We start from the raw sequence: 27,124 nt of genomic DNA on the forward strand, positions 1-27,124 counted from the left end.
TCAAAGGTTTTAATGTAACCAGTGAAGCAGAAGTATTTGGTTGGTGCAAAAGTAATTTCACTTTCAGACCCTGAATTTGAAATCATCTTAACTAGGCCCAGACACATCTTTACTAGCCAAAATAGGAACCATGAAAAGCATTTTCTCCCTCCCACTGGTTGTGGAAGCACAACCAATGCATCAAAAGTTGAATGAATTGGACTACGAAGTTTTGCCTCAACCACCATATTCACTTGACCTCTCACCAACCGAATACCACTTTTTTAAGCACTTGACAACTTTTTTCAGGGAAAATGCTTCCACAACCAGCAGGAGGCAGAAAATGCTTTCCAAGAGTTCACTGAATCCTGAAGCATGGATTTTTATGCTATAAGAACAAATGAACTTATTTCTCATTGGCAAAATTGTGTTGATTGTAATGATTCCTATTTTGATTAATAAAGATGTGTCTGGGCCTAGTTAAGATGATTTCAAATTCAGAGTCTGAAACTGAAATTACTTTGTGACCTTCCATTGGCTGGCCACTATGCTCCTCATCTTCAAGGCTCCCATCTCCTTTGCAAGACTTCTTGAACAAACACTGCACTGTACATTCGTTAGCAGTTCCTGGGCCAAATGCATTGCTGATGTTGCCAGTTTTCTCCGCTTCTTTTATGACCTATTTTGGACTAAAAAAAAAAAGAAATCGCTCGAATTTGCTTTTTGTCTAACATCGTTTCCATAGTCTAAAATACATATAAAATAAACAACAGATAATAAGTCATTAGCAAAAAACATAAAGCAAGAAATATGCATTAAAATGATGTATAACATAGCCATATTTATTTAAGAATGTATTCCAATATCAAATGACAAATTTGAACAGTGCAAAACTGCAATTATTACCAACCTAATAGAGCTGAAGAGTTGATGCTTTTGAACTGTGATGTTGGAGAAGACTCTTGAGAGTCCCTTGGACTGCAAGGAGATCCAACAAGTTCATCTGAAAGGTAGTCCTGAATATTCACTGGAAGGACTGATGCTGAAGCTGAAACGCCAATACTTTGGTCACCTGATGTAAAGAACTGACTCATATAAAAAGACCCTGATGCTGGGAAAGATTGAAGGTGGGAGGAGAAGGGGACAATAGAGGATGAGATGGTTGGATAGCATCACCAACTCAATGGACATGAGTTTGAGTAAACTCCAGGAGTTGGTGATAGACAAAGAGGACTGGCATGCTGCAGTCCATGGGGTCGCAAAGAGTCGGACATGACTGAGCAACTGAACTGAACTGAATACATATTTTTTCAAAAGTTCATTTGGGTTTTTTCATAATAATTAGTGAAAAACATGTGAAAACTTTTTGGCCAACTGAATAATTGGTAGAGAATTAGTAGTAGAATAATTGGTAGAATTAGAATGAGTAGCAATCACTCATTTTAGCCATGAGAGTAGGAGATGTTTAGTATTTTGGGCAATATGACCTTGTGTTTTTTTCTGTGCTTAGGCAAAATGATGCATTAGCCTTGCTCAGTCTCATTATATTGTGTCTCAGAGTAACCTTGATGAGGTTGGAAGGATGTCTGATAGGAGAATAACAGCCCAGCTCTGAGAGTGAGGCTGGCTTCTTATCAGAGCTGCTTTTGTTTTTTTTAATTTCGTATTTGGAGGGACCTGATATGGGTGGGGAAGATCCCCTGGAGGAGGAAATAACAACTCAGTCCAGTATTCTTGCCTGAAAAATGCCGTGAACAGAGGAACCTGGTGGACTACAGTCCATGAGGTCACAAAGCGTAGGATGCAACTGAGCATGCATGCACGATATTTGGGAAATTAAATCAGATGAGTTAATCAGAAAACATTTTCTGAGGAAGGGAAAGCTTGGCATTTACTGCTTATAAGTAGCCATCACATAGAGAAGAACTGAGGAGAATGGAGACAAGGGGAAAAGGGCGACAACTTGTGGAGGGCATTCCTGTCAGAGGGAAACAGCAAGTGTGAAGAAACATCTCCTTATACCTGAGAGGTAATGTTTGAAAAAAGTACATCAGAAGTGTGACTCTTTGCTCCAGCGATTCTCAAGGGGTTGGAGGTAAGGGAGTTCCAGAATCTCAAAACAGGGGGAGTAAAATCTCAGAAAGTCTCCAGGAGATGGTGATATGACAGTTCTCCAAGACAGATGGTCCCTTGTTGCCTCTACCCTCCTCCACAGTTTTAGTTAGACCATCTAGGCTCTATGTGGAAAATCCAACTGATAATTGATAATTTAGTTTGACCCTATATATCATACAATAAAATTGCTTGTCCAGAAAGGTTTTACCACCATCCAGGGAAATAGATGGGATTGTTAGCAAGTGCATGGGCTGTCAGTGGCAGATCAGTTATCCTAGATATATTTTTCTTTACTCTCTTGAAACTAGATAGACTGTAATGATTTTTACAGTACTTCTAATATACAGAGTGTTTAAGTGAGGTCTCTACTTCCATTTTATAGTGAAGAATTCCTAGTTATCATTCCATCTACCTGTGCATATCCAGTTGATGTGTTTAAACACTATTTAATTGTGAGTTTGAAGACATCATTATTACAAAATGCAAATTTAGCATACCAACACAAAATATATTTACCATGATAAATATGCCAAACAGCAGAGAATGTTAATTATAACCATGCACTCTGAAGCCTGATTTCCTGGGTTCAAATTACAGCTCTACCACTTTATAGTTATATTACCATGAACAAGTTACTTAGCTCATATGCCTCAGTTTCTTCTATAATGTGAAGATAATAATGGTACCCACCTCAAAGGTTTGTTGTCAAAATTAAAATATATTTTAAGTTTTTAGACTGGCTCACTCATGATAAGCATTTCATAAGTGCTAGCTATGTGATAATGATGGTGCCATTATATTGGTAAAAGAAAAAAAGTATTTAACAACATATTTCTTTAATTTATCTGTTAATTATGAACTAACCAGTATATATAAAAGTTCACAGATCTTATTAAGGAATGAATCATCTTACCTGTGATAATATATAGGGCCTCTACTCTTGCTTTAAGAGAAATCATAGAATGGATTAGTTTTTGGCAATATCTTAAAATACGCTTTTAATTTACAATATTTTTTCCTCTTTGACTGATTTGTCTGATTCATCCAGGCCTACCACAGATAATGTTTTTATTACATTCTATGACTGAATTTTTGGGGCTTTGCCTAAAGAATGCATTAGGAATCTCAGCTCTTTAATTGAGGCAGCCATATTTAGTGTCACTGAAATAAGTGTGATAACAGCTTGATCACGCGAAGCTTGACGTGAAGAAAACACCTGCTTGGTGTTAATAAGATATTTGAATTTCAGACAACAGAAGACCAAAGAATATTGCCACTCTGCCTGTCTTGATAAAATACCAACAGAGCTTGCTATTCATTTCAGTATATGCAAAAGTTTATTTGAATTACTGTGAAATGTTAACAGAAAATCACTTGCAGTCGGGGCTCATGGCAGGTGAGAGGTATTAAAATATTGTTGAATGTTTATATATACTAACAGCTTTATTAACCAAAATAAAAGGAAGAATAAAACCATATTTGTTTGTTCTTCATATTCATTAAAACAAACCAGAGTGATCTGAGGAGAAATTTCAAGTATTTTAGTAGACCTGGATATATCAGACATTAATTTAAACACATTACCTTTACTCTCAAAGTTCATAGCCTCAATAGAAAAGTGTAGAAATTTTCTATCAATAACCAATTTTTTGTGTCCAAGAGAAAATCTTTAAAAAATTAAAAACATTATTACAAACAAAACTGGGAATTATGGCTTCTTTTTCCTGGGAACATGCACACATGCGCTCAGTCATGTCCAGCTCTTTGCGACCGCCAGGTGCCTGTCCATGGAATTTCCCTAAGAATACTGGAATTTCCAGCTAAGAATACTGCAGTGGGTTGCCATTTCCTTCTTCAGGGGATCTTCCAAATTGAGGGACTGAACCCATGTCTCTTGTGTCTTTGGCATTAGCAAGTGGATTCTTTACCACTGGCGCCACCTGGGAAGCCCCAGTGAACATAAAGAACATTTAACTTGCAATGTGTTGAGAGCATCATTAAGTAAAAAAACAAACAAACAAAAAAACTATTCTTGTTTTAATGTAAAATTATGTAAGATTTATCCGATGTCACTTGCACTGAATTTAGGGACCACATTCTAGTCAGTTTTTTGTTTGCTTGTTTATTAATTTATTTATCATATATGTATATAAAATTCTTGCTAGACTGCTTTCTATTTCTAATGAACATGCTTGCACAGAATTTAGGAAGCAGTTTTGGCTTTCCCTTTTCAGTTTTTCACTTAGAAAAAAATCTTAGCATCTATACCAAAAGATAGTTAATATTCATGAATAGTCAATATTCAGTTGACTGTAATGAATTGGTTCAAAGAAAATATGGATAATTGAAGTCTATGGTGCTGTAAAAATTAAATTTTATCCTCTACACTTAAACTTACATAGCATCAAGCTCCTGTCCAGAACTGCTAGCTAATAAACCAACTGAAGATATTTTAATTTTCATTTCTTTTACCTTTCCTTTCATTTTCTTTCACCTTTAAAATTTATATAACTTAAAGCACATGAATAGTACTTTACAGTTTATAAGCACTGTTACATATATTACTACTTTTGATCTTTTCGTTTCCTTATGGAGAAGGGACATTTATAGAATTACAGAAGGTTTTATTATATTTACTTTATAGATAGATAAACTATTGATCAAACATCATACTCTTATGTTAATGCAGAGAATTGATCATAGAAAAATGGTCTGGAATGTCGAGCTTTATTGAATTTATTGCATTGCATGAGAAAGCCTCTGACCTCCCTTCTCACAATAACTCCTGTAGTCAGCCTTGTCTCCTACTGCCCTATATCCATATCACTGTTTACTGTTTCTGATCTTTGAATCTTTGTCTTCATTTCCCTCTCTCCATATACCCCTGTCAGAAATTTTGCTGCTTTTCTTGAATATACAAATCCTACCAATCAGTCAAGGTCCAGCAAAAGTTCCATCTCCTTGAAGAAGTCTTCCAGCTCCTATTGTTCTTACTGAAATAATACAGCATTTGCGAGCATTGGTTCTTAGGTTCCCAAGTGTTTCATTATTCGGTGTGTCATCTAAATTCTCCTAACAGATTATAAGCTGCAAAGAACAGACATCAACTCTTATACATCTTTGAAACCCACAGCACTCTAGCACTAGATACATTTGTAGTAAATTCATGATAAATATTTGTCTGTTTTTTAATCTGTCCATTGGAGCCATTGCTGAACTATAGATGATCTTACTGCACTTATATTCAAACCATGCGATGTACAATTTAGCCTCTATAGTCACTCATTATAGTTGAGTTCAGTGTGATCCTTTCAATATGTATGTATGCCAGTTGACCCTAGCACTGATTTCTAATACCAGTAAAGCCCAGACATATGGTTTGTGGAATCAAATCAACTACATATGCCTGAAGGATTCCCTGAATAGAGCAGGCATTTGGCCCATACATCAGTATTGAGAACAGGAACAGGAAATGTTATGCAGTGATTGCTTTTCTATAGAATTACATTAGCATCACGCATTCTGCTAGTCATAATTTCTCAGCAGATCAGGGCTATCTATCAATGGTACTTCCTGTGGTACAGCATATGAAAATGCATTCCATTATTCATTATAAATGATGCTGATCAGGCATATGTCATTACAAATTAAATTTTTAAAGAAGAGATCTCTATGTAAAAATGGCACACTTGAGAGTCACTATTTTAAAAAAGCATGAACATGGTACTTTGTGGCAATTTGGTTTTTCTGGAATATAAGTATTCTGTTGAAAGAAAGAACTACTTTTGTTCATATTTTCAGGTGAATTTGGAGAAGTTTGTAGTGGGCGTTTGAAAACACCAGGGAAAAGAGAGATCCCAGTTGCCATCAAAACTTTGAAAGGTGGCCACATGGATCGGCAAAGAAGAGATTTCTTAAGAGAAGCAAGTATCATGGGTCAGTTTGACCATCCAAACATCATTCGCTTAGAAGGTGTTGTCACAAAAAGTAAGTACTGATTTTCTTTTATATATCTCTCTCAATTATTTTTTTTAAAAAATGTTTAATAGCAATATCACAGCTATTACAAGGATAACTCAGTTCAGATGTCATGTTCAGATATCACCCCTCAGAGTCTTGGTATTAGGCTATGACAATATCAGAGTTTGCATTGGTTGCCAAACAGCTTTGAAATGCTTTTTATTACCTGTGAAGCATTTGCTAATTTAGCTTGAAGTAATATATCAAGGTAAAGGGTTATATATGTTTTTCTAATTTCTATAAGCAATTCACTTCTTCTAAAAGTGCCTAAATTTCAGTATAGGAAAAGCATTTAAAATACTGGGGGTCATTAAGTTAGTTCTATTTGGAAATAGATGTCATATACAAATGTAGAATGCATTATCTAAAGTAAAGCTTTTAAATAAAAAGTTCTTTATGCAACCCATCTTTATAAATGCCATTAGAACTATATTATTTTAATTTATACAAAATCAAGAAATGAATTACAGTTTCTGAAATAAAAATCCTGTTTTTACAGAAATAGGATCAAAAACCATTCCTTTGGGAAAAAAACTTTATTAAAAATCCCAAATTAATCTATACTCCAAGAAACAGATTGCAATATATTCATTTTTATTTGAATAATGACAAGATATAAAGCTTAATATTTTTCCTTATTTTATTCACTAATGAGTCATAATATATAAAACTCAATACAGAATGGCATAAAAAAACTCATAAAAATTATTTAAATCTTTGAGAGGCATTTTTCTTTCATAAAACTGAATATTTTTAAAACTATGTAAATGAAATTGAAATTTCATGTTATATTTGGGGAAGAAAAGTGTAAAAGCTTACTAAAAACATGTAATTGTGCCTGGAACTCAAAAGTCCTTCTCACAGGCATTGGCTAACATGCTACCCAAGGAGAGCAGATTACTGATAGCCATGGTAGCTTGGAGGACACTAAAGAATGCTTTTGATTTCAACTGTTGCTGTGGGCTAAAAACTTAGTGGCCTTAGTAGAACCTTCCAGTATTCATGCCCTTGTGTTGTTCTCTTCCAAATTGATTCTGGGCTTGTTCATGTGACTAGCCTTGGCCTGTGGTGCATTAACAAGTGTGAGCAAGTGGAAGCATCTTACATGTCTGTACAGTGGAGCTTGTCCTTTGGAAACACTCTGACACATGACTCAGTCTCAAGTGCTAAGCAAAGCCAGTCCATATGGAGGGGCCACATGCAGTATACTGCAAAGAAGAGTACTGAGGCATTTTAGTCACAAGAGCTCCCAGCAGATAGTCAATACTGAATGGCAGGTTTGTGAAAAACTATCTCAGACATTACAGTCCCTACTTACCAGCACCAGATGGCTGCAGCTGCAATTGATATTTTGTGGAGCAAAGGAACCACCCAGTTTAGTCCAGTCAACCCATAAAATCATGAGAGTTAATAAAATGGCTGTTTTAATTTGCTCATTTTGGATAGTTTATTACACAGCAATATATAACCAAACCAAACACCAGTTAGAATTCCACTCCTGCCACTGAAGATTTGTATAGTGTATGGATGTGAGAGTTGGACTGTGAAGAAAGCTGAGTGCCGAAGAATTGATGCTTTTGAACTGTGGTGTTGGAGAAGACTCTTGAGAGTCCCTTGAACTGTGGTGTTGGAGAAGACTCTTGAGAGTCCCTTGGACTTGGAGATCCAACCAGTCAATCCTAAAGGAAATCAGTCCTGAATATTCATTGGAAGGACTGATGCTAAAGCTGAAACTCCAGTACTTTGGCCACCTCATGCAAAAAGTTGACTCACTGGAAAAGACTCTGGTGCTGGAAGGGATTGGGGGCAGGAGGAAAAGGGGACAACAGAGGATGAGATGGCTGGATGGCATCACCGACTCGATGGACGTGAGTTTGAGTGAACTCAGAGTTGGTGATTGACAGGGAGGCCTGGCATGCTGCAATTCATGGGGTCACAAAGAGTCAGACACGACTGAGCAACTGAACTGAACTGAAGTAGATGATTTAACATCTCTATTGTTTACTTCCACATCTGTAAAATGGGACCAAAATGGCTCCTACCCAACAGGAATGCTAAAAAGATTAATTTTTAAATCTATAAAGCATTTAGATAGTGTGTAACTCACAGTAAGCCACATTAAATGGTAGCTGATCCCCTGGAGAAGGAAATGGCAACCCACTCCAGTATTCTTGCCTGGGAAATCCCATGGACAGAGGAACCTGGAAGGCTACAGTCCATGGGGTCGCCAGAGTGGGACAGGACTTAACAACTAAACCACCACATTATTGGTAATATAGTTTACCATTTCACTTTCATGGCAACTCTCATGCATACCCCTTGAAGCTCAGACAGGTTAATTAACCCACATGAAGACCTCTAAATCATAGTAAGTGGCATGGCTGATATTCAAATTGAGGTCTGTCTTACAGACTTGTGGCATTTTTTGTTTCTTTGCTTTTTATTTGCTATATCACAGGGAGTAAGTCAGACTATTACACTTTGTCTTATCTGAATTAAATAGCATTACATTAATGACAACCTGAATAAAATAACACAGTACTCTTTAAAAATAGGGAAAATATTTTGCTAAGTGGAATAAATCACCTCTTATTTTGTCAAATTTGGAGAGATCCAGATATGCCACAATACCTAGCAAAAATACTAATCTAAAAGACAGAGAGGAAACATGTTAATTATTTATTTTATGTTTTCTGACTTCCTTGCATTAATTTAGCATGAACATTTCAAGTTATTCCTTCTGTTTTCTATCTCTCTCTAGAAGAAAAAAGATGATTTTGAAGTTGGTTATGAATCTTTGCAAAGCATTTAAAATAATTTAAGTATGCTGTTGAAGTCCTCGTATGAGTATTTATGGGTGTTTATATCTGGAAATAAGTGCCCACAATAAATTTAAAGACCAGATATTTATTTTTTACCTATGATAAATCACACTCTGTGAATTATTCATGTATTCCTATGTGTTTTATTATCTACCAATATAATATTATATATAATTTGGCCTTATGAATTGGGAATCTTTTATTCTAAATCAACTGAATAGGTTTAATAGGATAATCTAAGGCACTTGTCTGCTAGTTTGAAATAATCAATTTATTTCACAAAAACATCCAAACAATTAGTCCAGTGATTGCTGTACACCTCTAACAATCTTGTATAAAGTTAAGACTGGTGACCTTTACATAGCCTAATTTGTAATTCCTAAGAGAAGGTCCTTATTTCATATCAAGAAAAAGATTTTTAAAAAAAAGATAAAGACTAATTGAGAAAGAATAGATTCAATAGGCTTGTGAGTAGCAATAATCATTGTAATTTTCACTTGTAAGCATGAGACCCTGTGTGGGTTTGTGGTAGTGCAGTGATTCTGAGGTGGATGGTGGAGATGCAGAAAGGAATACTTGCCACAGAGATAAGTGGGCATGTTTATACTGTTATCTTCTTGACTCAAATGCTATGGGATTTTTAGGAGAAAGACAATAAATAAATGAATGCCTCATTCCCATAAATACATGATAATTGTTCCAAGATTGCCCTTAAGTGGCTAAGAGATAGCTAGCAATTAATGCTCCCTAAAGACTACCAATTGCATAAAAGATAATACTGACAAAGATAAAGATGCAGTGTAGGTTTATATGGTCATGTTAGTAGTGTCCTGGGGTTCTGAGAAATAATGCACAGACTCTCAGTTGAAAGTAATGTAAAATTACAGATCAAAATCTTCATCAGATCCTTTTATAAATTCTTAATATGCATAATTTTTATCTTATATTAAGTTTTATCGCTGAGGGATACATATTATAAAGTTCTTGGGAACACTTTTGCTGTTTCATACTTGTACATATAACTACTTTTATACTTCAAAGTTAAATGATTAAAAACTGTATTACATAAAGAAGTGTGCCTGATAAGAGTTGAACCTATTTGTTTGATACACATTACAATTTCTTAACCTGCTAGAATGCAACTAATATAAAAAGAGTTTAATCCAGTTAAATCATATGCTTAGCACATACTTTTTCTCCAAGAAGCAAATGGAAGCCATCAGTTAGAGCACAGACTTATAGCTATTAGTACCATGGATAGTACTAATTTATAACAATTTATAACAGGCGATGTATACACCAATGTCATTAACTATATATCCAAAAGAGAAAGTTCTACCCTTCTGTAAAAAGATAAGAATTGTGATTAAATAATCACTCTTCAAAAGACTGGGCCTTCCATTTGAATTCATGATGATATGGAAAACCAAAAGCAGAGAGAATGAAGCACCTACCTCCCAGCTTAGGTAACAGCTAAATGTAAATGTACGAACTGTATCTCAATTAAATCATAAATCCAGTGAGGAATAATAGAAGTCAATCAGTACCTCAAACAGATTCCCAACATAAATTTATTTCATCATGGGATGTTGCTACAGACTCTGGAACAGCATAGAAGGTATAACAGAAAGTACTGGGCCTCCACACACCATCTTTAAACATTCCAGAAAACTGTGGTGGTGGTTTAGTCACTAAGTTGTGTCTGACTCTTGCAACCCCATGGACTGTTGCCTGCTGGGCTCCTCTGTCCATGGGATTCTCTAGACAAGGATACTGGAATGGTTTGCAATTTCCTTCTCCAGGGGATCTTCCCAACCCTGGGATCGAACCTGAGTCTTGAACTGCGTGCAGATTCTTTACCGACTGAGTAGGTTCCTTCCAAGTAGTTTTGATGGGTCCACATAGATGCTAAATCTGAGAGTAGATTCAAGGTAGTCAAATAGACAGTAAATACACAAAATCTGCTTCTCTGCTCGCAAAATTGCATTTTACTTGTCAAGTAATACATTCTCAAAGATTGGGGGCAGGAGGAGAAGGGGATGACAGAGGATGAGATGGCTGGATGGCATCACCGACTCCATGGACGTAAGTGTGAGTGAACTCCTGGAGATGGTGATGGACAGGGAGGCCTGGTGTGCTGCGATTCATGGGGTCACAAAGAATCGGACACGACTGAGTGACTGAACTGAACTGATAGTAATCCAAATGAAAAATGAACTTGGATTACTAAAACAAGCTTGGAAACAATGAACTGCAATTTGGAAATGATAAGTTGGCAATGTCTTGGATGTTTGAAGACCTCTAGGACGTCTCTGAAGCCTTGGTGGGATTCTGGCATGCAGGTGCAAATGATGGACAGTGAAGGCACAAAATGGCAACCCACTCCAGGATTCTTGCCTGGAAAATCCCACGGACAGAGAAGCCTGGCAGGCTACAGTCCATGGGGTCGCAAAGAGTTGGACAGGACTGAGTGACTAACACCCACACCCAAGGGCACAAAAGAACCTGGAGAATAGGACAGAAGCCACAACCTCAAAGAACACTATTGACAAAGGAGAAAAAAGAAGTTGAGAGCGTGAAAGTGGGAAGAGATACAACCCAAGGAAAAAAGGAAGATGAGAGACCACAAAAAGAATAAATTGAGATTGTATTTTCTCTCCTCTCCTAGCATCCTTAATATTGACTATTTACTGAAAATAGTGAAGGATTATTCTTGTACAGTTTCTGGAGTCTCAGTGGAATCTCAGGAGATTTACTGCAAAGTATTTGACATTTGGAATTATAATGTATACATATTGCAAAACAGAAAATGAGCCAAGTGTTGACTATAACAAACAATAAGAAGCTGACATAGTCTGGCGGCCCTGTGCATCACACTCTTCAAGCTGCAGTGGGGCTAATTGGGATCACCAGCTTACTTTCTTTCTGCCAGAGTGTATGTCCCTCTTTACGAGACAGGATAAACGTCTGTATTCAGAAGGGATTTATCCTTGTCTCTTCAGTGTTTAAGTGTCTGAGTTTTCTCAAGGTCATTCACTCTAATCATTTCCCTAGATCTACAAACGGTACTATCTCCTTTCTGTGGTTCTTTCCCTTTCCTAAACCAGCCTGCTAATTATTGGGTAGAGAATTGGAGAAGGCAATGGCAACACACTCCAGTACTCTTGCCTGGAAAGTCCCATGGACGGAGGAGCCCAGTAGGCTGCAGTCCATGGGGTTGCGAAGAGTCGGACATGACTGAGCGACTTCACTTTCACTTTCACTTTTCACTTTCATGCATTGGAGAAGGAAATGGCAACCACTCCAGTGCTCTTGCCTGGAGAATCCCAGGGACAGAGGAGCCTAGTGGGCTGCCGTCTATGGGGTCACACAGAGTCGGACACGATTGAAGTGACTTAGCAGCAGACTTTGATTCAGATTTTACTAGCTTTTCCACTAGTGTTCCTTTTCTCTTCTAAGACTTTATCCAGGGTCCCAAATTGCATTACTTATCACATCTTAGTCCAGTCTATGTTTAATCTGTGCAGTTCTTCAGTCTTCCCTTGTCTTTCATCACCTTGACACTTTTGCAAGAGTACTAGTTGGTGATTTTGTAAAATGTCCATTAGTTTGGGTGTGGCCATTGCTTTTTCATGATTCAGTTTGTGGCTATGCATTTTTGCAGGAATATAACAAAAGTTACATATCCTCTTTAATGCACGGTATTGGGGAGGTTACATGATGTCCACGCACTTTACTCCTGGGGATGTTAACATGGGCCACATGGTTAAGGTGGTGTCATCTAGACTGCTCCACTGAAACGTTACTTTTCCCTTTTTGTAGTTGATGTATATTCAGAAGGAGATCTTTGCAACTATGCAAATATCCTGTTTTTCCTCAAACTTTTTCCCATTAATTTTTTAATATAAATTTATTTATTTTAATTGGAGGCTAATTACTTTACAATATTGTATTGGTTTTGCCATACATCAACATGAATCCGCCACAGACATACACGTGTTCCCCATCCTGAACCCCCCTCCCACCTCCCTCCCCGTACCATCCCTCTGGGTCATCCCAGTGAACCAGCCCCAAGCTTCCTGTATCCTGCCTGGAACCTGGACTGGTGATTTGTTTCACATATGATAATATACATGTTTCAATGCCATTTTCCCAAATCATACCACCCTCTCCCTCTCCCACAGAGTCCAAAAGTCTGTTCTATACATCTGTGTCTCTTTTGCTGTCTCGCATACAGGGTTGTCATTACCATCTTTCTAAATTCCATATATATGTGTTAGTATACTGTATTGGTGTTTTTCTTTCTGGCTTACTTCACTCTGTATAATAGGCTCCAGTTTCATCCACCTCATTAGAACTGATTCAAAGGTATTCTTTTTAATGGCTGAGTAATACTCCATTGTGTATATGTACCACAGCTTTCTTATCCATTCGTCTGCTGATGGACATCTAGGTTGCTTCCACGTCCTGGCTATTACAAACAGTGCTGCGATGAACATTGGGGTACACATGTCTCTTTCAATTCTGGTTTCCTCGGTGTGTAGGCTCAGCAGTAGGATTTCTGGGTCATTTTATCATGCATAATCAACCTTGCCTGCAACAATTACTACTGTTCTGTTTTTAATGGTGATGTTTCTACTTTCTTTCCTTCTGTTTTAATCAGAACATTTATTTAAGGAAGAACTGTACTTTAAATGTTCTGTAAAGAATGTTCTTTAAATGGGATTATACAGGAAGCCTTTCAGAGCTGGCTTCTTTCTCTTAGGAGAATGTACTTGAGATTCACGCCTTTATTGTTGCTGAACAGTATTCCTTTGTGTGATGTATTGGTTCTACATTCAGTGGTTGAAGGACATCTGGGTTGTTTCCAGTTTGGATGATTATTTATAAAACTGCTGTAAACATTCATGTACAAGTCTCTTTGTAAGCACGTATTTTTGTTTATCTTAAAGAAATACCTAGGTGTGGGATGACAAAATCAAATGATAAATATATGTTTAATTTTTTAAGAAACTGCCAAACTGTTTTCCAAACCTGATGTACCATTTTACATTCCCACTAGTAATTAATGATAGTTTCTATTACTCTCATCAATGCTTGATACTTTTTTTTTCAATTAGCCATCTAAGTGAGTATATATTGGTGTCTTACTGTGACTTTAATTTGCATATCCCTATGACTATTGAATTTGATGAGCTTTCCATATGTTTTTTTCACTATCCATATATCTTCTTTGGTGAAGTATGTTGTCAGATTTTTACCCATATTCTTTCTTTGGGTTGTTTTCTCTTAATGTTGAGTTCTAAATGTTTTTTTTTTTTAATATGTATTTTTGGATATAGTTCTTTGTCTAAAATGTGTGTTTAAAATGTGATTTGTAGATATTTTTCCCCTTTTTAACTTGTTTTTCCATTCAATGAACATTGTCTTTAACAAAGTAACTGTTGTTTTATTTTGATAAAGTCTAATTCATTATTCCTTTTTTTACGGATTGTGCTTTGTGGTCTGATGTCAAAAAACTCTTTATCTTAACCAAGGTCACAAAGACTTTCTCTTTTATTAACTTTTAGAAGTTTTACATGGGCTTCCCTGGTGGCTCAGATGGTAAATAATCTGCCTGCTCATGCAGGAGACCTGTGTTTGATCCTGGGTTAGGAAGATCTCATGGAGAAGGCAATGGCAACCCACTCCAGTATTCTTGCCTGGGGAATTCCTTGGGCAGATGAGCCTGGTGGGCCACAGCCCATGCAGTCGCAAAGAGTCAGACACAACTGAGTGACTAACACTTTCTCAGAAGATTTACATAGAGGTCTAAGATCCATTTTGAGTTAATTTTTACATAAAATGTGAGGTATGAGCCAAGGTTCTTTTGTATTTTTGTTTGTTTGTTTTTGCATATGGATAATTTCAGCACCATTTGTTGAATTGTTATATTTTTTAAGATACGAAATTTGTTTTCCTCATTTTTAACTTACTTTCTTTGCTTAAAATCCTTCAAGGGATTCCCTTCACCCACAGGACAAAATTCATGCCCCTTCCACTCAGCATTTCTTTTATCTCCTGCCTTCTCTACCTCTTAGTTTATATTCTGTTAACAGTAAATCATTATTTGATTCATATTTCAAATGAAATATTCAAATTAATCTTTCAGTGAATCATTGATTGATCCCACATTTTATCATACTTGGCCTTCTTCTTGGAAATACTTCTTTTTCCCCCACCCTCATCACTCCTAACTCAGCCAGCAGGCTTGACTTATGAAGGATGACTCAGCTTGTATGAAACTTCTTTTCTTCATCTTTTTACTGGTAGATATTTATATTGCACTTAACATGTTATGCTATAATTACTTTAATATGTATGGGCCTGAAGTTTGTTTTTTTAACTCTATACCATAATGTTAGGACCTCTGCACCACTTTGGCAATGACCCTGAGTTTTTTTCTGGGACACTCCCACCGGTCTGAGCTGCAGCAATGCATCTGTGCTGTCTTCTGTCCCTGTTGGGATTCCCTCTTACCTTCACACTTCCTTCCCACAGCCCTTGTCAGGGCTCCAGCACCCCAGCCACTGCCCATCAGTAGAGAAAAACTGATGAAAAACATGCCATTCATTTGCTTTCTGATAACTCTTAATTTACTGTTAATAAAGGATTAAACTAAGTGTGCTGGCCACTCCATATTCTCCACTTAATCTTAATGTTCTATCCTAGCTTGAATTCTCCTCTCAAACTCCCTCCTGCCAAATCTCCAATATATACCCCCAATATATATTTTAAATTATTTTTAGGTAGAGGGGGAAATCCTATGTTATATTGGAATGGGGATTTGGGGAGTCAATAGTCTCCTAAGGATAGCCTTAATTTTATTTATTGTGGTGCCTAACATGGTTCTGAGCATACAGGAAATACTAAGTACACCCCAGGTGGTGCTAGCTGTAAAAAAAATCTGCCTGCAGTGCAGGAGACATAAGAGACGAGGGTTCAATCCCTGGTTTGGGAAGATCCCCTGGAGAAGGAAATGGCAACCCACTCTAGTATTCTTGCCTGGGAAATCCCATAGACAGAGGAACCTGGTGGGCTACCGTCCATAGGGTCACAAAGATTTGGACAGGACTGAAGCAACTGAGTACACACGTATTTATAGATGAAGGAATATTGTAAGAAAGGTGGAAAAGGAAGCAAAGGATAGGGGTGGAACAAAAAGAAGAAAAAGGGAAGAAAGCAAAGAAGGAAACTAAATTTTCAAGAACTTCAAGCCCAGTTCTAAATTTGAACTCACCAATGTCAGTTATATTTATATGAAATTGGCAGCTTTTCTCATAATTCTGTTTCTCTGTACTTTGGCAATTTTTCCTTCTGTACAGCAATCATATTTTAGTTGTTTTACTCCTATTAAATTTTAACTATATATGTATATGTATGTGTGTGTGTGTGTGTGTGTGTATGTGTGTATATATATATATATATATATATATATATATATATATATATTAGAGAAGGCAATGACACCCCACTCCAGTACTCTTGCCTGGAAAATACCATGGATAGAGGAGCCTGGTAGGCTGCAGTCCATGGGGTCGCTAAGAGTCGGACACACTGAGCGACTTCACTTTCACTTTTCACTTTCATGCATTGAAGAAGGAAATGGCAACCCACTCCAGTGTTCTTGCCTGGAGATCCCAGGGATGGGGGAGCTTGGTGGGCTGCCGCCTATGGGGTCACACAGAGTTGGACACGACTAAAGCAACTTAGCAGCATATATATATATATATATATATATATATATATATATATATATAAAACATTATAGTTATTTAGGAACATGTCTTTTTCTACTATTCTAGAATCAACTTCAAAGTAAGACTACATTACCTGGTCTATAACTTATATGTTATAACACTCAATCTTAACTTTGGAATGGGTTAAGAATTACAGTAGTGTGTTTCCTCAGCCTGAGAAATAAAAGTAGGCATAACTTAGCCACTCATGATTGAGATATAGCCACAGAATGATGTGAATTTATTGACATTTTTATTAGGTTACATCAATCACTGTGAGTGAATTTATTCATTTTCCACTCCTCACAAATGTCAGCCAAAGACATCAGTGACTTTTTTTTTATCTTTTTCATTCAGATGCAATGACTGTTTTAGGATTCTTAGGCCTGAAAATAATGCATTGACCTTTTCCCCTAAACATTAATGGCATGATCCTTTTGAAATAAGGTCAGTTTTCATTTTGGCATAGCCATATATTATATGGGACACACTATTGTATTTGGTACAGAAATCCATAAATACAAAAAGCTATAGCACCTTTGTGACTTTGTCACTATTTCATATACTTAATTACTGAAGTATTCCATTACACTGAATGAAAGTATAAAAAAATGCCTTCCATTAGCTAGAGTTTATGTGATTTAATGATTTCTTTCATATAGATTAAATCTCACTGCAACAAATTCCAGGATACTCCCTAGGGAAAGCAACTCTGGATACAAAGTATAAGGGGGCTGGAGAAAATCAAGGGAAAAAAGGGGGGGCTGCTTAAAAAGAGGAAGATTTAAGGGTGAGGCCTAGCAGAATTTCTGAATTTGTTCCAGGAAAAGGAGAAGATAATTACTTCCCTAAAAGAGGATTTAAAATTAATATAATTATTTCTTACATGTTAGCTAAATAAATTTACTAAAACAAAAACAAAAGCCTCCCTTATGTCAACTCTGGTGTTCCAAAATTTTCTGCCTCAATGAGACAGTATTTCTAGTCATACAAACCATTGGTAACAGACTCAGAAACTATTTCACATAAGTACCTCTAACTAAAAAGACAAAACAAAAAAAAGTGGAAGACTGCATTTGTCAGTGATGAAAGTTTTAATTATACAATTTGTAAAGCTTAAAATTAGTGTTTTTACTAAGATGGCCCATATGGACCAATTGCTAAAACTGAAATAATGCTACCAGTTCTTTGATACAGTTCCCAGATTTTAGCTACAAGGGAAATTCTTAATTGCTAAGGAGGCCTACCCTTTAGTCTAATTACAGGAACCTATTCTTACTAAGTAGAATGTTGAGTACTGGCTAGGAAAGCTGAAAGGAAAAAAAAATTGATAGAGACTGATATGGATAGAGGAAATCCCTTTTTAAGTCAAATTTTAATCCATTCAACCTGATAAAGACTTCAAAGTAATGATTTTAAGATGCTCATTGATTTCAGAAGAATGGATGAACACAGTAAGAATTTCAACACAGGTTATAAAATGTAAAGTACCAAACAAGCTAAAGAATACAATAACTGAAATTTTAAAATATGCTAGAAGAAATAAACTAGTTTAAATGATACAGAAAAATGGATCAGCAGTCTGGAAGATTGATTAGTGGAAATCACCCAAGCTGAACAAGGGAAAAATTTTTTAAGCAAGGATAATTTAAGGGGCCTCTGGGAAAACTTCAAGCATACCAAAATTTTCATTATAGAAGCTGGAAAAGGAAGAGAGAATGGAGCAGGGAACTTATTTGAATAGATAATAGCTGAAAACATCTCTAACCTGGGGAAGGGAACAGACATCCAAGTTGCGAAGCACAAAGAGGCTCAACAAGATGAATATAATAAGGTCTACACCAAGATACATTATAATTAAAATGGCAAAACTTAAAGGTAAAGAGAGAATCTTAAAAGGAGCAAGAGGAAAGATACTGGTTACATACAAGAGAACTCTCATAAGACTATCAACTGACTTAGCAGCAGAAACTTTGCAGGCCAGTAAAGTTTATTGCTGGCAAGGTATATTAAAGTGCATGTAGTCATCTCCAACTCCTTGCAACCCCTTTCCAGGCTCTTCTGTCCATGGAATTTTCGAGGCAAGAATACTGGAGTGGGTTACCATTTCCTTCTCCAGAGGATTTTCCCAACCCAAGAATTGAACCCATATCTCTCGTGTCTCCTGCATTGGCAGGCAGATTCTTTACCACTGCACCAGCTGGGAAGCCCAGATATTAAAGTGGTGTAAGATAAAACCTACAACCAAGAATATTCTGCCTGGCCAGGCTATTATTCAGATTTGAGGAGAAATAAAGAGTTTTACAGAAAAGCAAAAGCTAAAAGTTATTTCAGGAAATGTTAAAGTGACTTCTTTAAATGGAAAAGAGAAGAACACAGCTAGAAATATGAAAATTGCCAAAGGATAAAGCTCATTGGTAAAGGAAAATATCCAGTAGATTGACCACTTATAAGGTTATTAGGAATGTTAAAAAATAAAAGTAGTAAAATTATTTCTATCCACAATAAGTAGTTAACTGATAACACAAAACAAAAAGTTGTAAAATACGATGTCAAAAGCATCAAGCATAGATTAGGGTATAAAAATATACAGCAGTCAGAATTCATTACACCTTAAAGGGCCATCACTTAAAATAATCACGTAGGTATATAGGTATGTATATATGTATGTAAAAAACAAAGATCATGGCATCTGGTCCCATCACTTCATGGCAAATAGATGGGGAAACAATGGAAACAGTGACAGACTTTATTTTCTTGAGCTCCAAAATCATTGCAGATGGTGACTGAAGCCATGAAATTAAAAGATGCTTGCTCCTTGGAAGAAAAGCTGTGACCAACCTAGACAGCATATTAGAAAGCAGAGGTATTTGCTGACAAATGTCCATCTAGTCAAAGCTATGGTTTTTCCAGCAGTCATGTATGAATGTGAGAGTTGGACCATAAAGAAGGCTGAGCAGTGAAGAAATGATGCTTTTGAACTGTGGTGTTGGAGAAGACTCTTGAGAATCCCTTAGACTGCAAGGAGATCCAACCAGTCCATCCTAAAGAAAATCAGTCCTGAATATTCACTGGAAGGCCTGATGCTGAAACTGCAATACTTTGGCCACCTGATGCAAAGAACTGACTCGTTTGAAAAGACCCTGATGCTGGGAAAAATTGAAGGCAGGAGGAGAAGGGGACAACAGAGGATTAAATGGGTGGATGGCATTACCGACTGGATGGACGTGAGTTTGAGTAAGCTCCAGGAGTTGGTGATGGACAGGGAAACCTGTTGTGCTGCAGTCCATAGGGTCTCAAAGAGTCAGACACAACTGAGCGACTGAACTGACTGATATCTATAGGTTGTTATATATGAACCTCAAGGTAACCACAAACCAAAAACCTAGATACATGCACACAAAGGAGTGCAAGCATGACACTAAAGATAATGTCCTACAAGATGGAAATAATTACAATCACAGAGGTTCTCCCCAAGGAACAAGGAGTCCGAGTCAACCTCAGGTTCCCCTGCCTGGGGGACCTGCTCCAGGAAGAGGATCCTCCAGAACACTAGGCTGTGAACGCTTTGAAGTCCAATGGAGTCTACTTTCAGGAGTTTCAGAGAGCTGTGGAAATAGAGACTGTATTCTTAAAGGGTATATACAAAATATCACAGGCTCCAGGACCAAGGGAGAAAGCGATGATTTAAAAAGAATGGAGATCAGATCCTCCTGCTGATCTTAGCGAGTCTCCCGTTGGACATAGTCCTGCCCACCAGAGGGCCCAGGACCTGACACCAATACCAGTGTGAGGATGTGAGACCCAGGACCCCCCGGACTGTTGCATTCAGAGACTCTGGGATACAGGTCTACCTGCTAGCTGGCAGACACCTGCCCCAGGACAGCCATAGCCCTGCAGCCTGCCATGGCAGAACCTATTCCACCCATCAGCAGACCAGCATGAGCTTTGGGACACCCCAGTCCTCAAAGCCAGCTGTGTGAAGAACAGGGCCCATCTACCAGAAAGCCAACAGCCGCTCTGATCCCTGGGCCCTGCAGCCACACCCCAAAATTCCACTCTTTTCACCCATGGGCCAGGCCTTCCAGGGTCCCATAACCAGATGCTTCATGACCCAGCCCTACTAATCTCCCAAGACTGAACCAAGAAGAAATAGAAAATATGAACAGACCAATTACAAATAGTGAAACTGAATCAGTAATAATAATTTTTAAAAATTCCAACAAGCAGAAGTTTAGGACCAGATAGCTTCACAGATGAATCCTACCAAATATTTAGAGATGAGTTAACATCTGTCTTTCTCAAACTGTTCCAAAATTTGCAGAGGAAGAAATGCTTCCAAACTCATCTGCACAACCCTCATATCAAAACCAGACAAAAGATACCACAAAAAAAAAACTTAACAGGCTAATATAACTGATGAAAATACATGCAAAATTCCTCAATAAAATATTAGCAAACCAAATACAACAATAAATCAAAAGGATCCTGATCAAGTGAGATTCAACTTGGGATGCAAGGATTTTTCAATATCTGCACATTAATCATTGTGATGCATTATACTAATAAACTGAAGAATAAATGCACAAAATTTTTTTGAAAATATTCAGCATCCACTTATGATAAAAAGCTTTCCAGATAATGGATATAGAGGGAACAAACATCAACACAATAAAGGTCATTTATAATAAACCCACAGCTAACATTATACTCAAAGTTGAAAAGCAGAAAACATTTCCTGTAAGATCAGGAACAATATAAGGATGCCCGTTCTTAACATTTTACTCAACATAGTATTAGAAGTCCTAGCCACAATAATCAGATGTAAAAGAAATGAAAGCAAACCAAATTGGAAAGGAAGAAGTAAAACTGTTACTGTTTGAAGATGATGTGATACCATGTACAAAAAATCCTAAAGAGGCCATGAAAAATGTACTGGAGCTCATTGGTGAATTCAGTAAAGTTGCAGGATGCAAAATTAATACACAGAAATATATTTCACTTTTACACATTCACAGTGAACTATCAAAAAGAGAAATTAAGGAAGCAATTCCATCTACAATCATATCAAAAATAATTTTTAAAAAACCTACTGAAGGAGATAAAAGACATGTACTCAGAAGACTATAAAACACTGATGAAAGAAATTGAAGGTGACACCAATGGAGAGATATAATGTGTTATTGGACTGGAAGAATTAATATTGATAAAATACCCATACTGCTCAAGGAGGTCTGTAGTTTTAATGCAATCCCTAAAACAAATAATTTTCAAATATGTTATTGAAACACAAAAGACTCCAAATAGCCAAAACAATCTTGAGAAGACCCAAATAGACAATTTTCCAAAGAAGACATTCAGATGGTCAATAGGCACATGGAAAAATGCTCAACATGGTTAATCATCAGAAAAATGCAAATAAACCACAATGAGATACACCTGTCAGAATGGCTATCAATCACCAAAAAAAAAAAAAAAGACTTGCGAATAACAAATGTTGGCAAGGATGTGGAGAAAAAGGAACTTTGTACAACATTGGTGGGAATGTAAATTGATGCAGCCATTGTGGAAAACAATATGGAGGTTTCTCAGAAAGCTAAAAATAGAACTACCATATGATCTAGCAATACCGCTCCTGGGTAAGTATATTTACAAACAAAAAGAAAAAAAACACTAATTTGAAAAGATAACATGCACTCCAATGTTCATAGCAGTATTATTTATAATAATCAAGATATGGAAGCAAACTAAGTGTCTATCAACAGATGAATGGATAAAGAAGATGTGATTTCTACAATGGAATAATACTCAGTTATTTTTTTAAAAATGAAATTTTGCTTTTTGCAACAACATGAATGGACCTAATAAACTGAGTCAGACCAAGAAAGACAAACACTGTATCACTAATATGTGAAATCTAAAAAATAAAACAAACTAGTGACTGAAGTGACTTAGCAGCAGCAGCAGCAGCAATGAACATAAGGATAAAGAAATAGACTCACAGATACAGAGAAGTGGCTACAGTGGGGAAAGGCAAGAGCGGAAAGTCAAGATAGTAGTAGGGTACAAACTACTATGTTTAAAATAAATTCCAAGGATATATTAAACAGTGCAGAGAATATAGCCAATATTAATAGTAGCTATAAATGGAATATAATCTATAAAAATTTTAATTACTGTATTGTATACCTGAAGCTAATGTCATATGGTTAATTATATTTATATAAAAAGTCAATTAATTTTAAAATAAATTTTAAAAAAGAATATCTACAAAAAATTTGAGGTAAAAGATATATTCTTGAAATATTCAGAAATTGATGAAAAAATTTTAAAGTGATGCAAACACATGGAAAGATGCATAATGCTCATAGACTGGAAGAATTAATATTGTTAAAATACCCATGCTACCCAAGGCAATCTACAGATTTAATGCAATCTCTATCAAAATACCAATGTCACTTTTCACTGTACTAGGACAAATAATTCTAAAATTTGTGTGGAACCACTAAAGTCCGCAAATAGCCAAAGCGATCCTGAGGAAGATCAGCAAAGTTGGAGGTGTCAGGCATTCTGATTCCAAACTATACTTCAAAGCTATAATATCAAAACAGTGTAATACTGGGGGAAAAAGACACATAGATCAAAGGAATGGAATAGAGAACCCAGAAATAAACCCATACTTACATGGTCAATTAATATATAACAAAGAAGCTGAGACTACACAATGGGGAGAAGACAACTTCTTTTATAAATAATGTTAGAAAAACTAGACATCTAGATGCAAAACAATCAAACTGGACTACTATCACACACCATATACCAAAAAAAAAAAAAAAACCTCCAAATGGATTACTGACTTAAGTGTCCATAGATAGATGAATGGATGAAGATGTTATATATACAGTGTAATATTCAGACATTTAAATATTGAAATCTTGCCATTTATAACAACATGAAAGGTTCAGAAGGTATTATGCTTAGTGAAATAAGTCATACACAGAAAGACAAAGGCCATATAATTCACTTATATGTGGAATCTAAAAAGAAATAAAATGAAATAGGATTCACAATTGTAGAGAAGAAATGGATGGTTGCCAGAGGGAAGGGATGGAGGATAGAGGCAGATAAGTGAAGATTAAAAGGTGTTAATCTCCACTTACATAGTAAGTAAGGGACTTCCCTGGTGGTCCAGTGGTTAAGCCACCACATTTCCACTTTAAGGGTCCTGGGTTCGATCCCTGGTTGGAGAGCTAATAGCCCATATACTGTGTGGTCGAATGAAAAAAAAAAAAAATAAGCATCAGTATGCTAAGGCATAAAAATAAATAGTAAATAATTCACATAGGTGTAGTATACAGCATAACGAATACAGTCAGTAATATCATAAACAGCTTTGTTACTGGACTTACCATGGTGATCATTTCATAATACTGAATGTGCAAGTGTCAAATTATTATGTAGTGCACTTGAAACTAACATAACACTGTACTTCAATTATATTTCAATTAACCTTAAACCTCAAAAAAATTGTTTAGAAACATGAGAAAAACACACTGCAATTTAGAATCTTGGCAAATCAATTCTGGAAAGACAAAATAAACCCACTTCAAACATTAGCCTCAATGGGTAACATTAGAGCTAGGTACTGCAGTAAATACTATTTCTGTAGTTTTCAAATGTTATCCCCAAAGCACTTCTTCAGTGTTGCAGAAATAATAAAACAATAATTTTCTGTCTGTGTGCTCAGTTGCTCAGTTATTTCCAACTCTTTGTGAAACCATGGACTGTACCCCACTTGGCTCCTCTGTCCATAGAATTTCCCAGGCAAGAATTCTGGAGTGGGGTGCCATTTCCTACTCTAGGAGATCTTCCCAACCCAGGGATCAAACCCCATATCTCTTGCATCTCCTGCATTGGCAAGCAGATTCTGATTTGTTTTTTTAATTTTTAACTTTTTCTTGTTGTTGTTCTTTTAATGTTTCACAACCTTTTTGCTTGCCTGAGTTAAAATCTTGTCTACAAAACATTGCCCACAGTGATCAAGTTAGCTACACTTTAATGAACACATTAGAGAACCTGTTAATGTCATTTTTTGACTCTCTGGCATCCTAAATTAATTAGATTTTCACTAGACCAAGGCCAGAGAAGGCAATGGCACCCCACTCCAGTACTCTTGCATGGAAAATCCCATGGACGGAGGAGCCTGGAAGGCTGCAGTCCATGGGGTCACTGAGAGTCGGACACAACTGAGCGATTTCACTTTCACTTTTCACTTTCATGCATTGGAGAAGGAAATGGCAACCTACTCCTGTGTTCTGGCCTGGAGAATCTCAGGGACGGTGGAGCCTGGTGGGCTGCCGTCTATGAGGTCGCACAGATTTGGACACAACTGAAGCGACTTAGCAGCAGCAGCAGCAGACTAAGGTAATTGCATCATAAATGCTCTTCCAGCTGTCACTCTTGAGTGATTTTTGTAAAAGGAAATTTGTAGACTATACTCAGGACAGGGATTCTAAAGTCTTTCTTACTTTAGATTAATCCTACGAGGTCTTGAAAGATTTGGACCCTGCTTCCTTCTCATATGTTTTCTTCTTCCTCTTGCTCCTTCTAATCCACTGTGTTTCAGAACAGCTGTGTGCTTTGAACACACCAAGATCATTGCTGCTCAGAGCTCTTCATATTCCCATTTACTGCCACCACCTTCCCAAATACCAATACAAGACTGGTTTCTGAAAACCCTGCCTAAATCTAAAATTTCGTCCTCCTCACACTTAGATGGTCTTTATCCTGTATCTTTGTTCTGTTTTTTTCCCTTGCATACATAATTCTGTGAAATCAGATAGGCTTGTTCCTATGTGTTCAGAATATTCTGCATCAAGGAATGTTCTAGTATATATGGAAGTAAGCACTCAACAGAGAGTTGCTTTATAAATGAATGAACCATTTTAAGCAACAGTATTGCTAAAACGATATCATACTAGATTTTCTGGAACTTTCAATTTTACTTATGTCTTTATTTTGGCACTTTACCAAATATAGATTATTTAGACCAAATAAATTATTCAATTAAAAAATTTTTTTTAATTTATTTATTTTAATTAGGAGCTAATTACTTTACAATATTGTATTGGTTTTGCCATACATCAACATGAATCCGCCACAGGTGTACATGTGTTCCCAATCCTGAACCCCCCTCCCACCTCCCTCCCCATACCATCCCTCTGGGTCATCCCAGTGCACCAGCCCCAAGCATCCTGTATCCTGCATCAAACCTGGACTGGCATCTCATTTCTTATATGATATTATACATGTTTCAATGCCATTCTCCCAAATCATTCCCCCCCGTCCCTCTCCCACAGAGACCAAAAGACTGTTCTATACATCTGTGTCTCTTTTGCTGTCTCGCATACAGGGTTGTCATTACCATCTTTCTAAATTCCATATATATGCATTAGTATACTGTATGAGTGTTTTTCTTTCTGGCTTACTTCACTCTGTATAATAGGCTCCAGTTTCATCCACCTCATTAGAACTGATTCAAATGTATTCTTTTTAATGTCTGAGTAATACTCCATTGTGTATATGTACCATAGCTTTCTTATCCATTCACCTGCTGATGGATATCTAGGTTGCTTCCATGTCCTGGCTATTATAAACAGTGCTGCAATGAACATTGGGGTACACGTGTCTCTTTCCCTTCTGGTTTCCTTGGTGTGTATGCCCAGCAGTGGGATTGCTGGGTCGTATGGCAGTTCTATTTCCAGTTTTTTAAGGAATCTCCACACTGTTCTCCATAGGGCTGTACTAGTTTGCATTCCCACAAACAGTGTAAGGGGGTTCCCTTTTCTCCTCATCCTCTCCAGCATTTATTGCTTGTAGACTTTTGGATCGCAGCCATTCTGACTGGCGTGAAATGGTACCTCATTGTGGTTTTGATTTGCATTTCAAATTTTAAAATAAAAAGTAGAATAGAACAGAACTATGTCTCTGTATGGAGAAGGCAATGGCACCCCACTCCAGTACTCTTGCCTGGAGAATCCCATGGACGGAGGAGGCTGGTGGGCTGCAGTCCATGGGGTCGCTAGGAGTCAGACACGACTGAGCGCCTTCACTTTCACTTTTCACTTTCATGCACTGGAGAAGGAAATGGCAACCCACTCCAGTGTTCTTGCCTGGAGAATCCCAGGGATGGGGGAGCCTGATGGGCTGCTGTCTATGGGGTCACACAGAGTCGGACACGACTGAAGTGGCTTAGCATAGCATGTCTCTGTAACAAATTTTTATAGTACATAAATTGGATATTAGTAGGATTCTTTTTCAGAGAAGGCAATGGCACCTTACTCCAGTACTCTTGCCTGGAAAATCCCATGGATAGAGGAGCCAGGTGGGCTACAGTCCATGGGGACACTA

General features: G+C 37.0%; 1 protein-coding gene across 4 annotated transcripts in view; it reads left to right on the forward strand.

Moving 5' to 3' along the window:
- Positions 1-27,124, forward strand: part of EPHA6 (EPH receptor A6) — a 1,019,792-nt gene that overhangs the window by 756,157 nt on the left and 236,511 nt on the right. For all 4 annotated transcript variants that reach the window (XM_027554351.1, XM_027554393.1, XM_027554360.1 and 1 more), the window contains one exon: positions 5,896-6,081. In XM_027554351.1, coding sequence (XP_027410152.1) covers positions 5,896-6,081 — 186 coding nt within the window. The remainder of the gene's footprint in view (positions 1-5,895; positions 6,082-27,124) is intronic.

Source organism: Bos indicus x Bos taurus, chromosome 1 (genome assembly GCF_003369695.1).
Source record: "Bos indicus x Bos taurus breed Angus x Brahman F1 hybrid chromosome 1, Bos_hybrid_MaternalHap_v2.0, whole genome shotgun sequence".
In the NCBI taxonomy this organism is placed as follows: domain Eukaryota; kingdom Metazoa; phylum Chordata; class Mammalia; order Artiodactyla; family Bovidae; genus Bos; species Bos indicus x Bos taurus.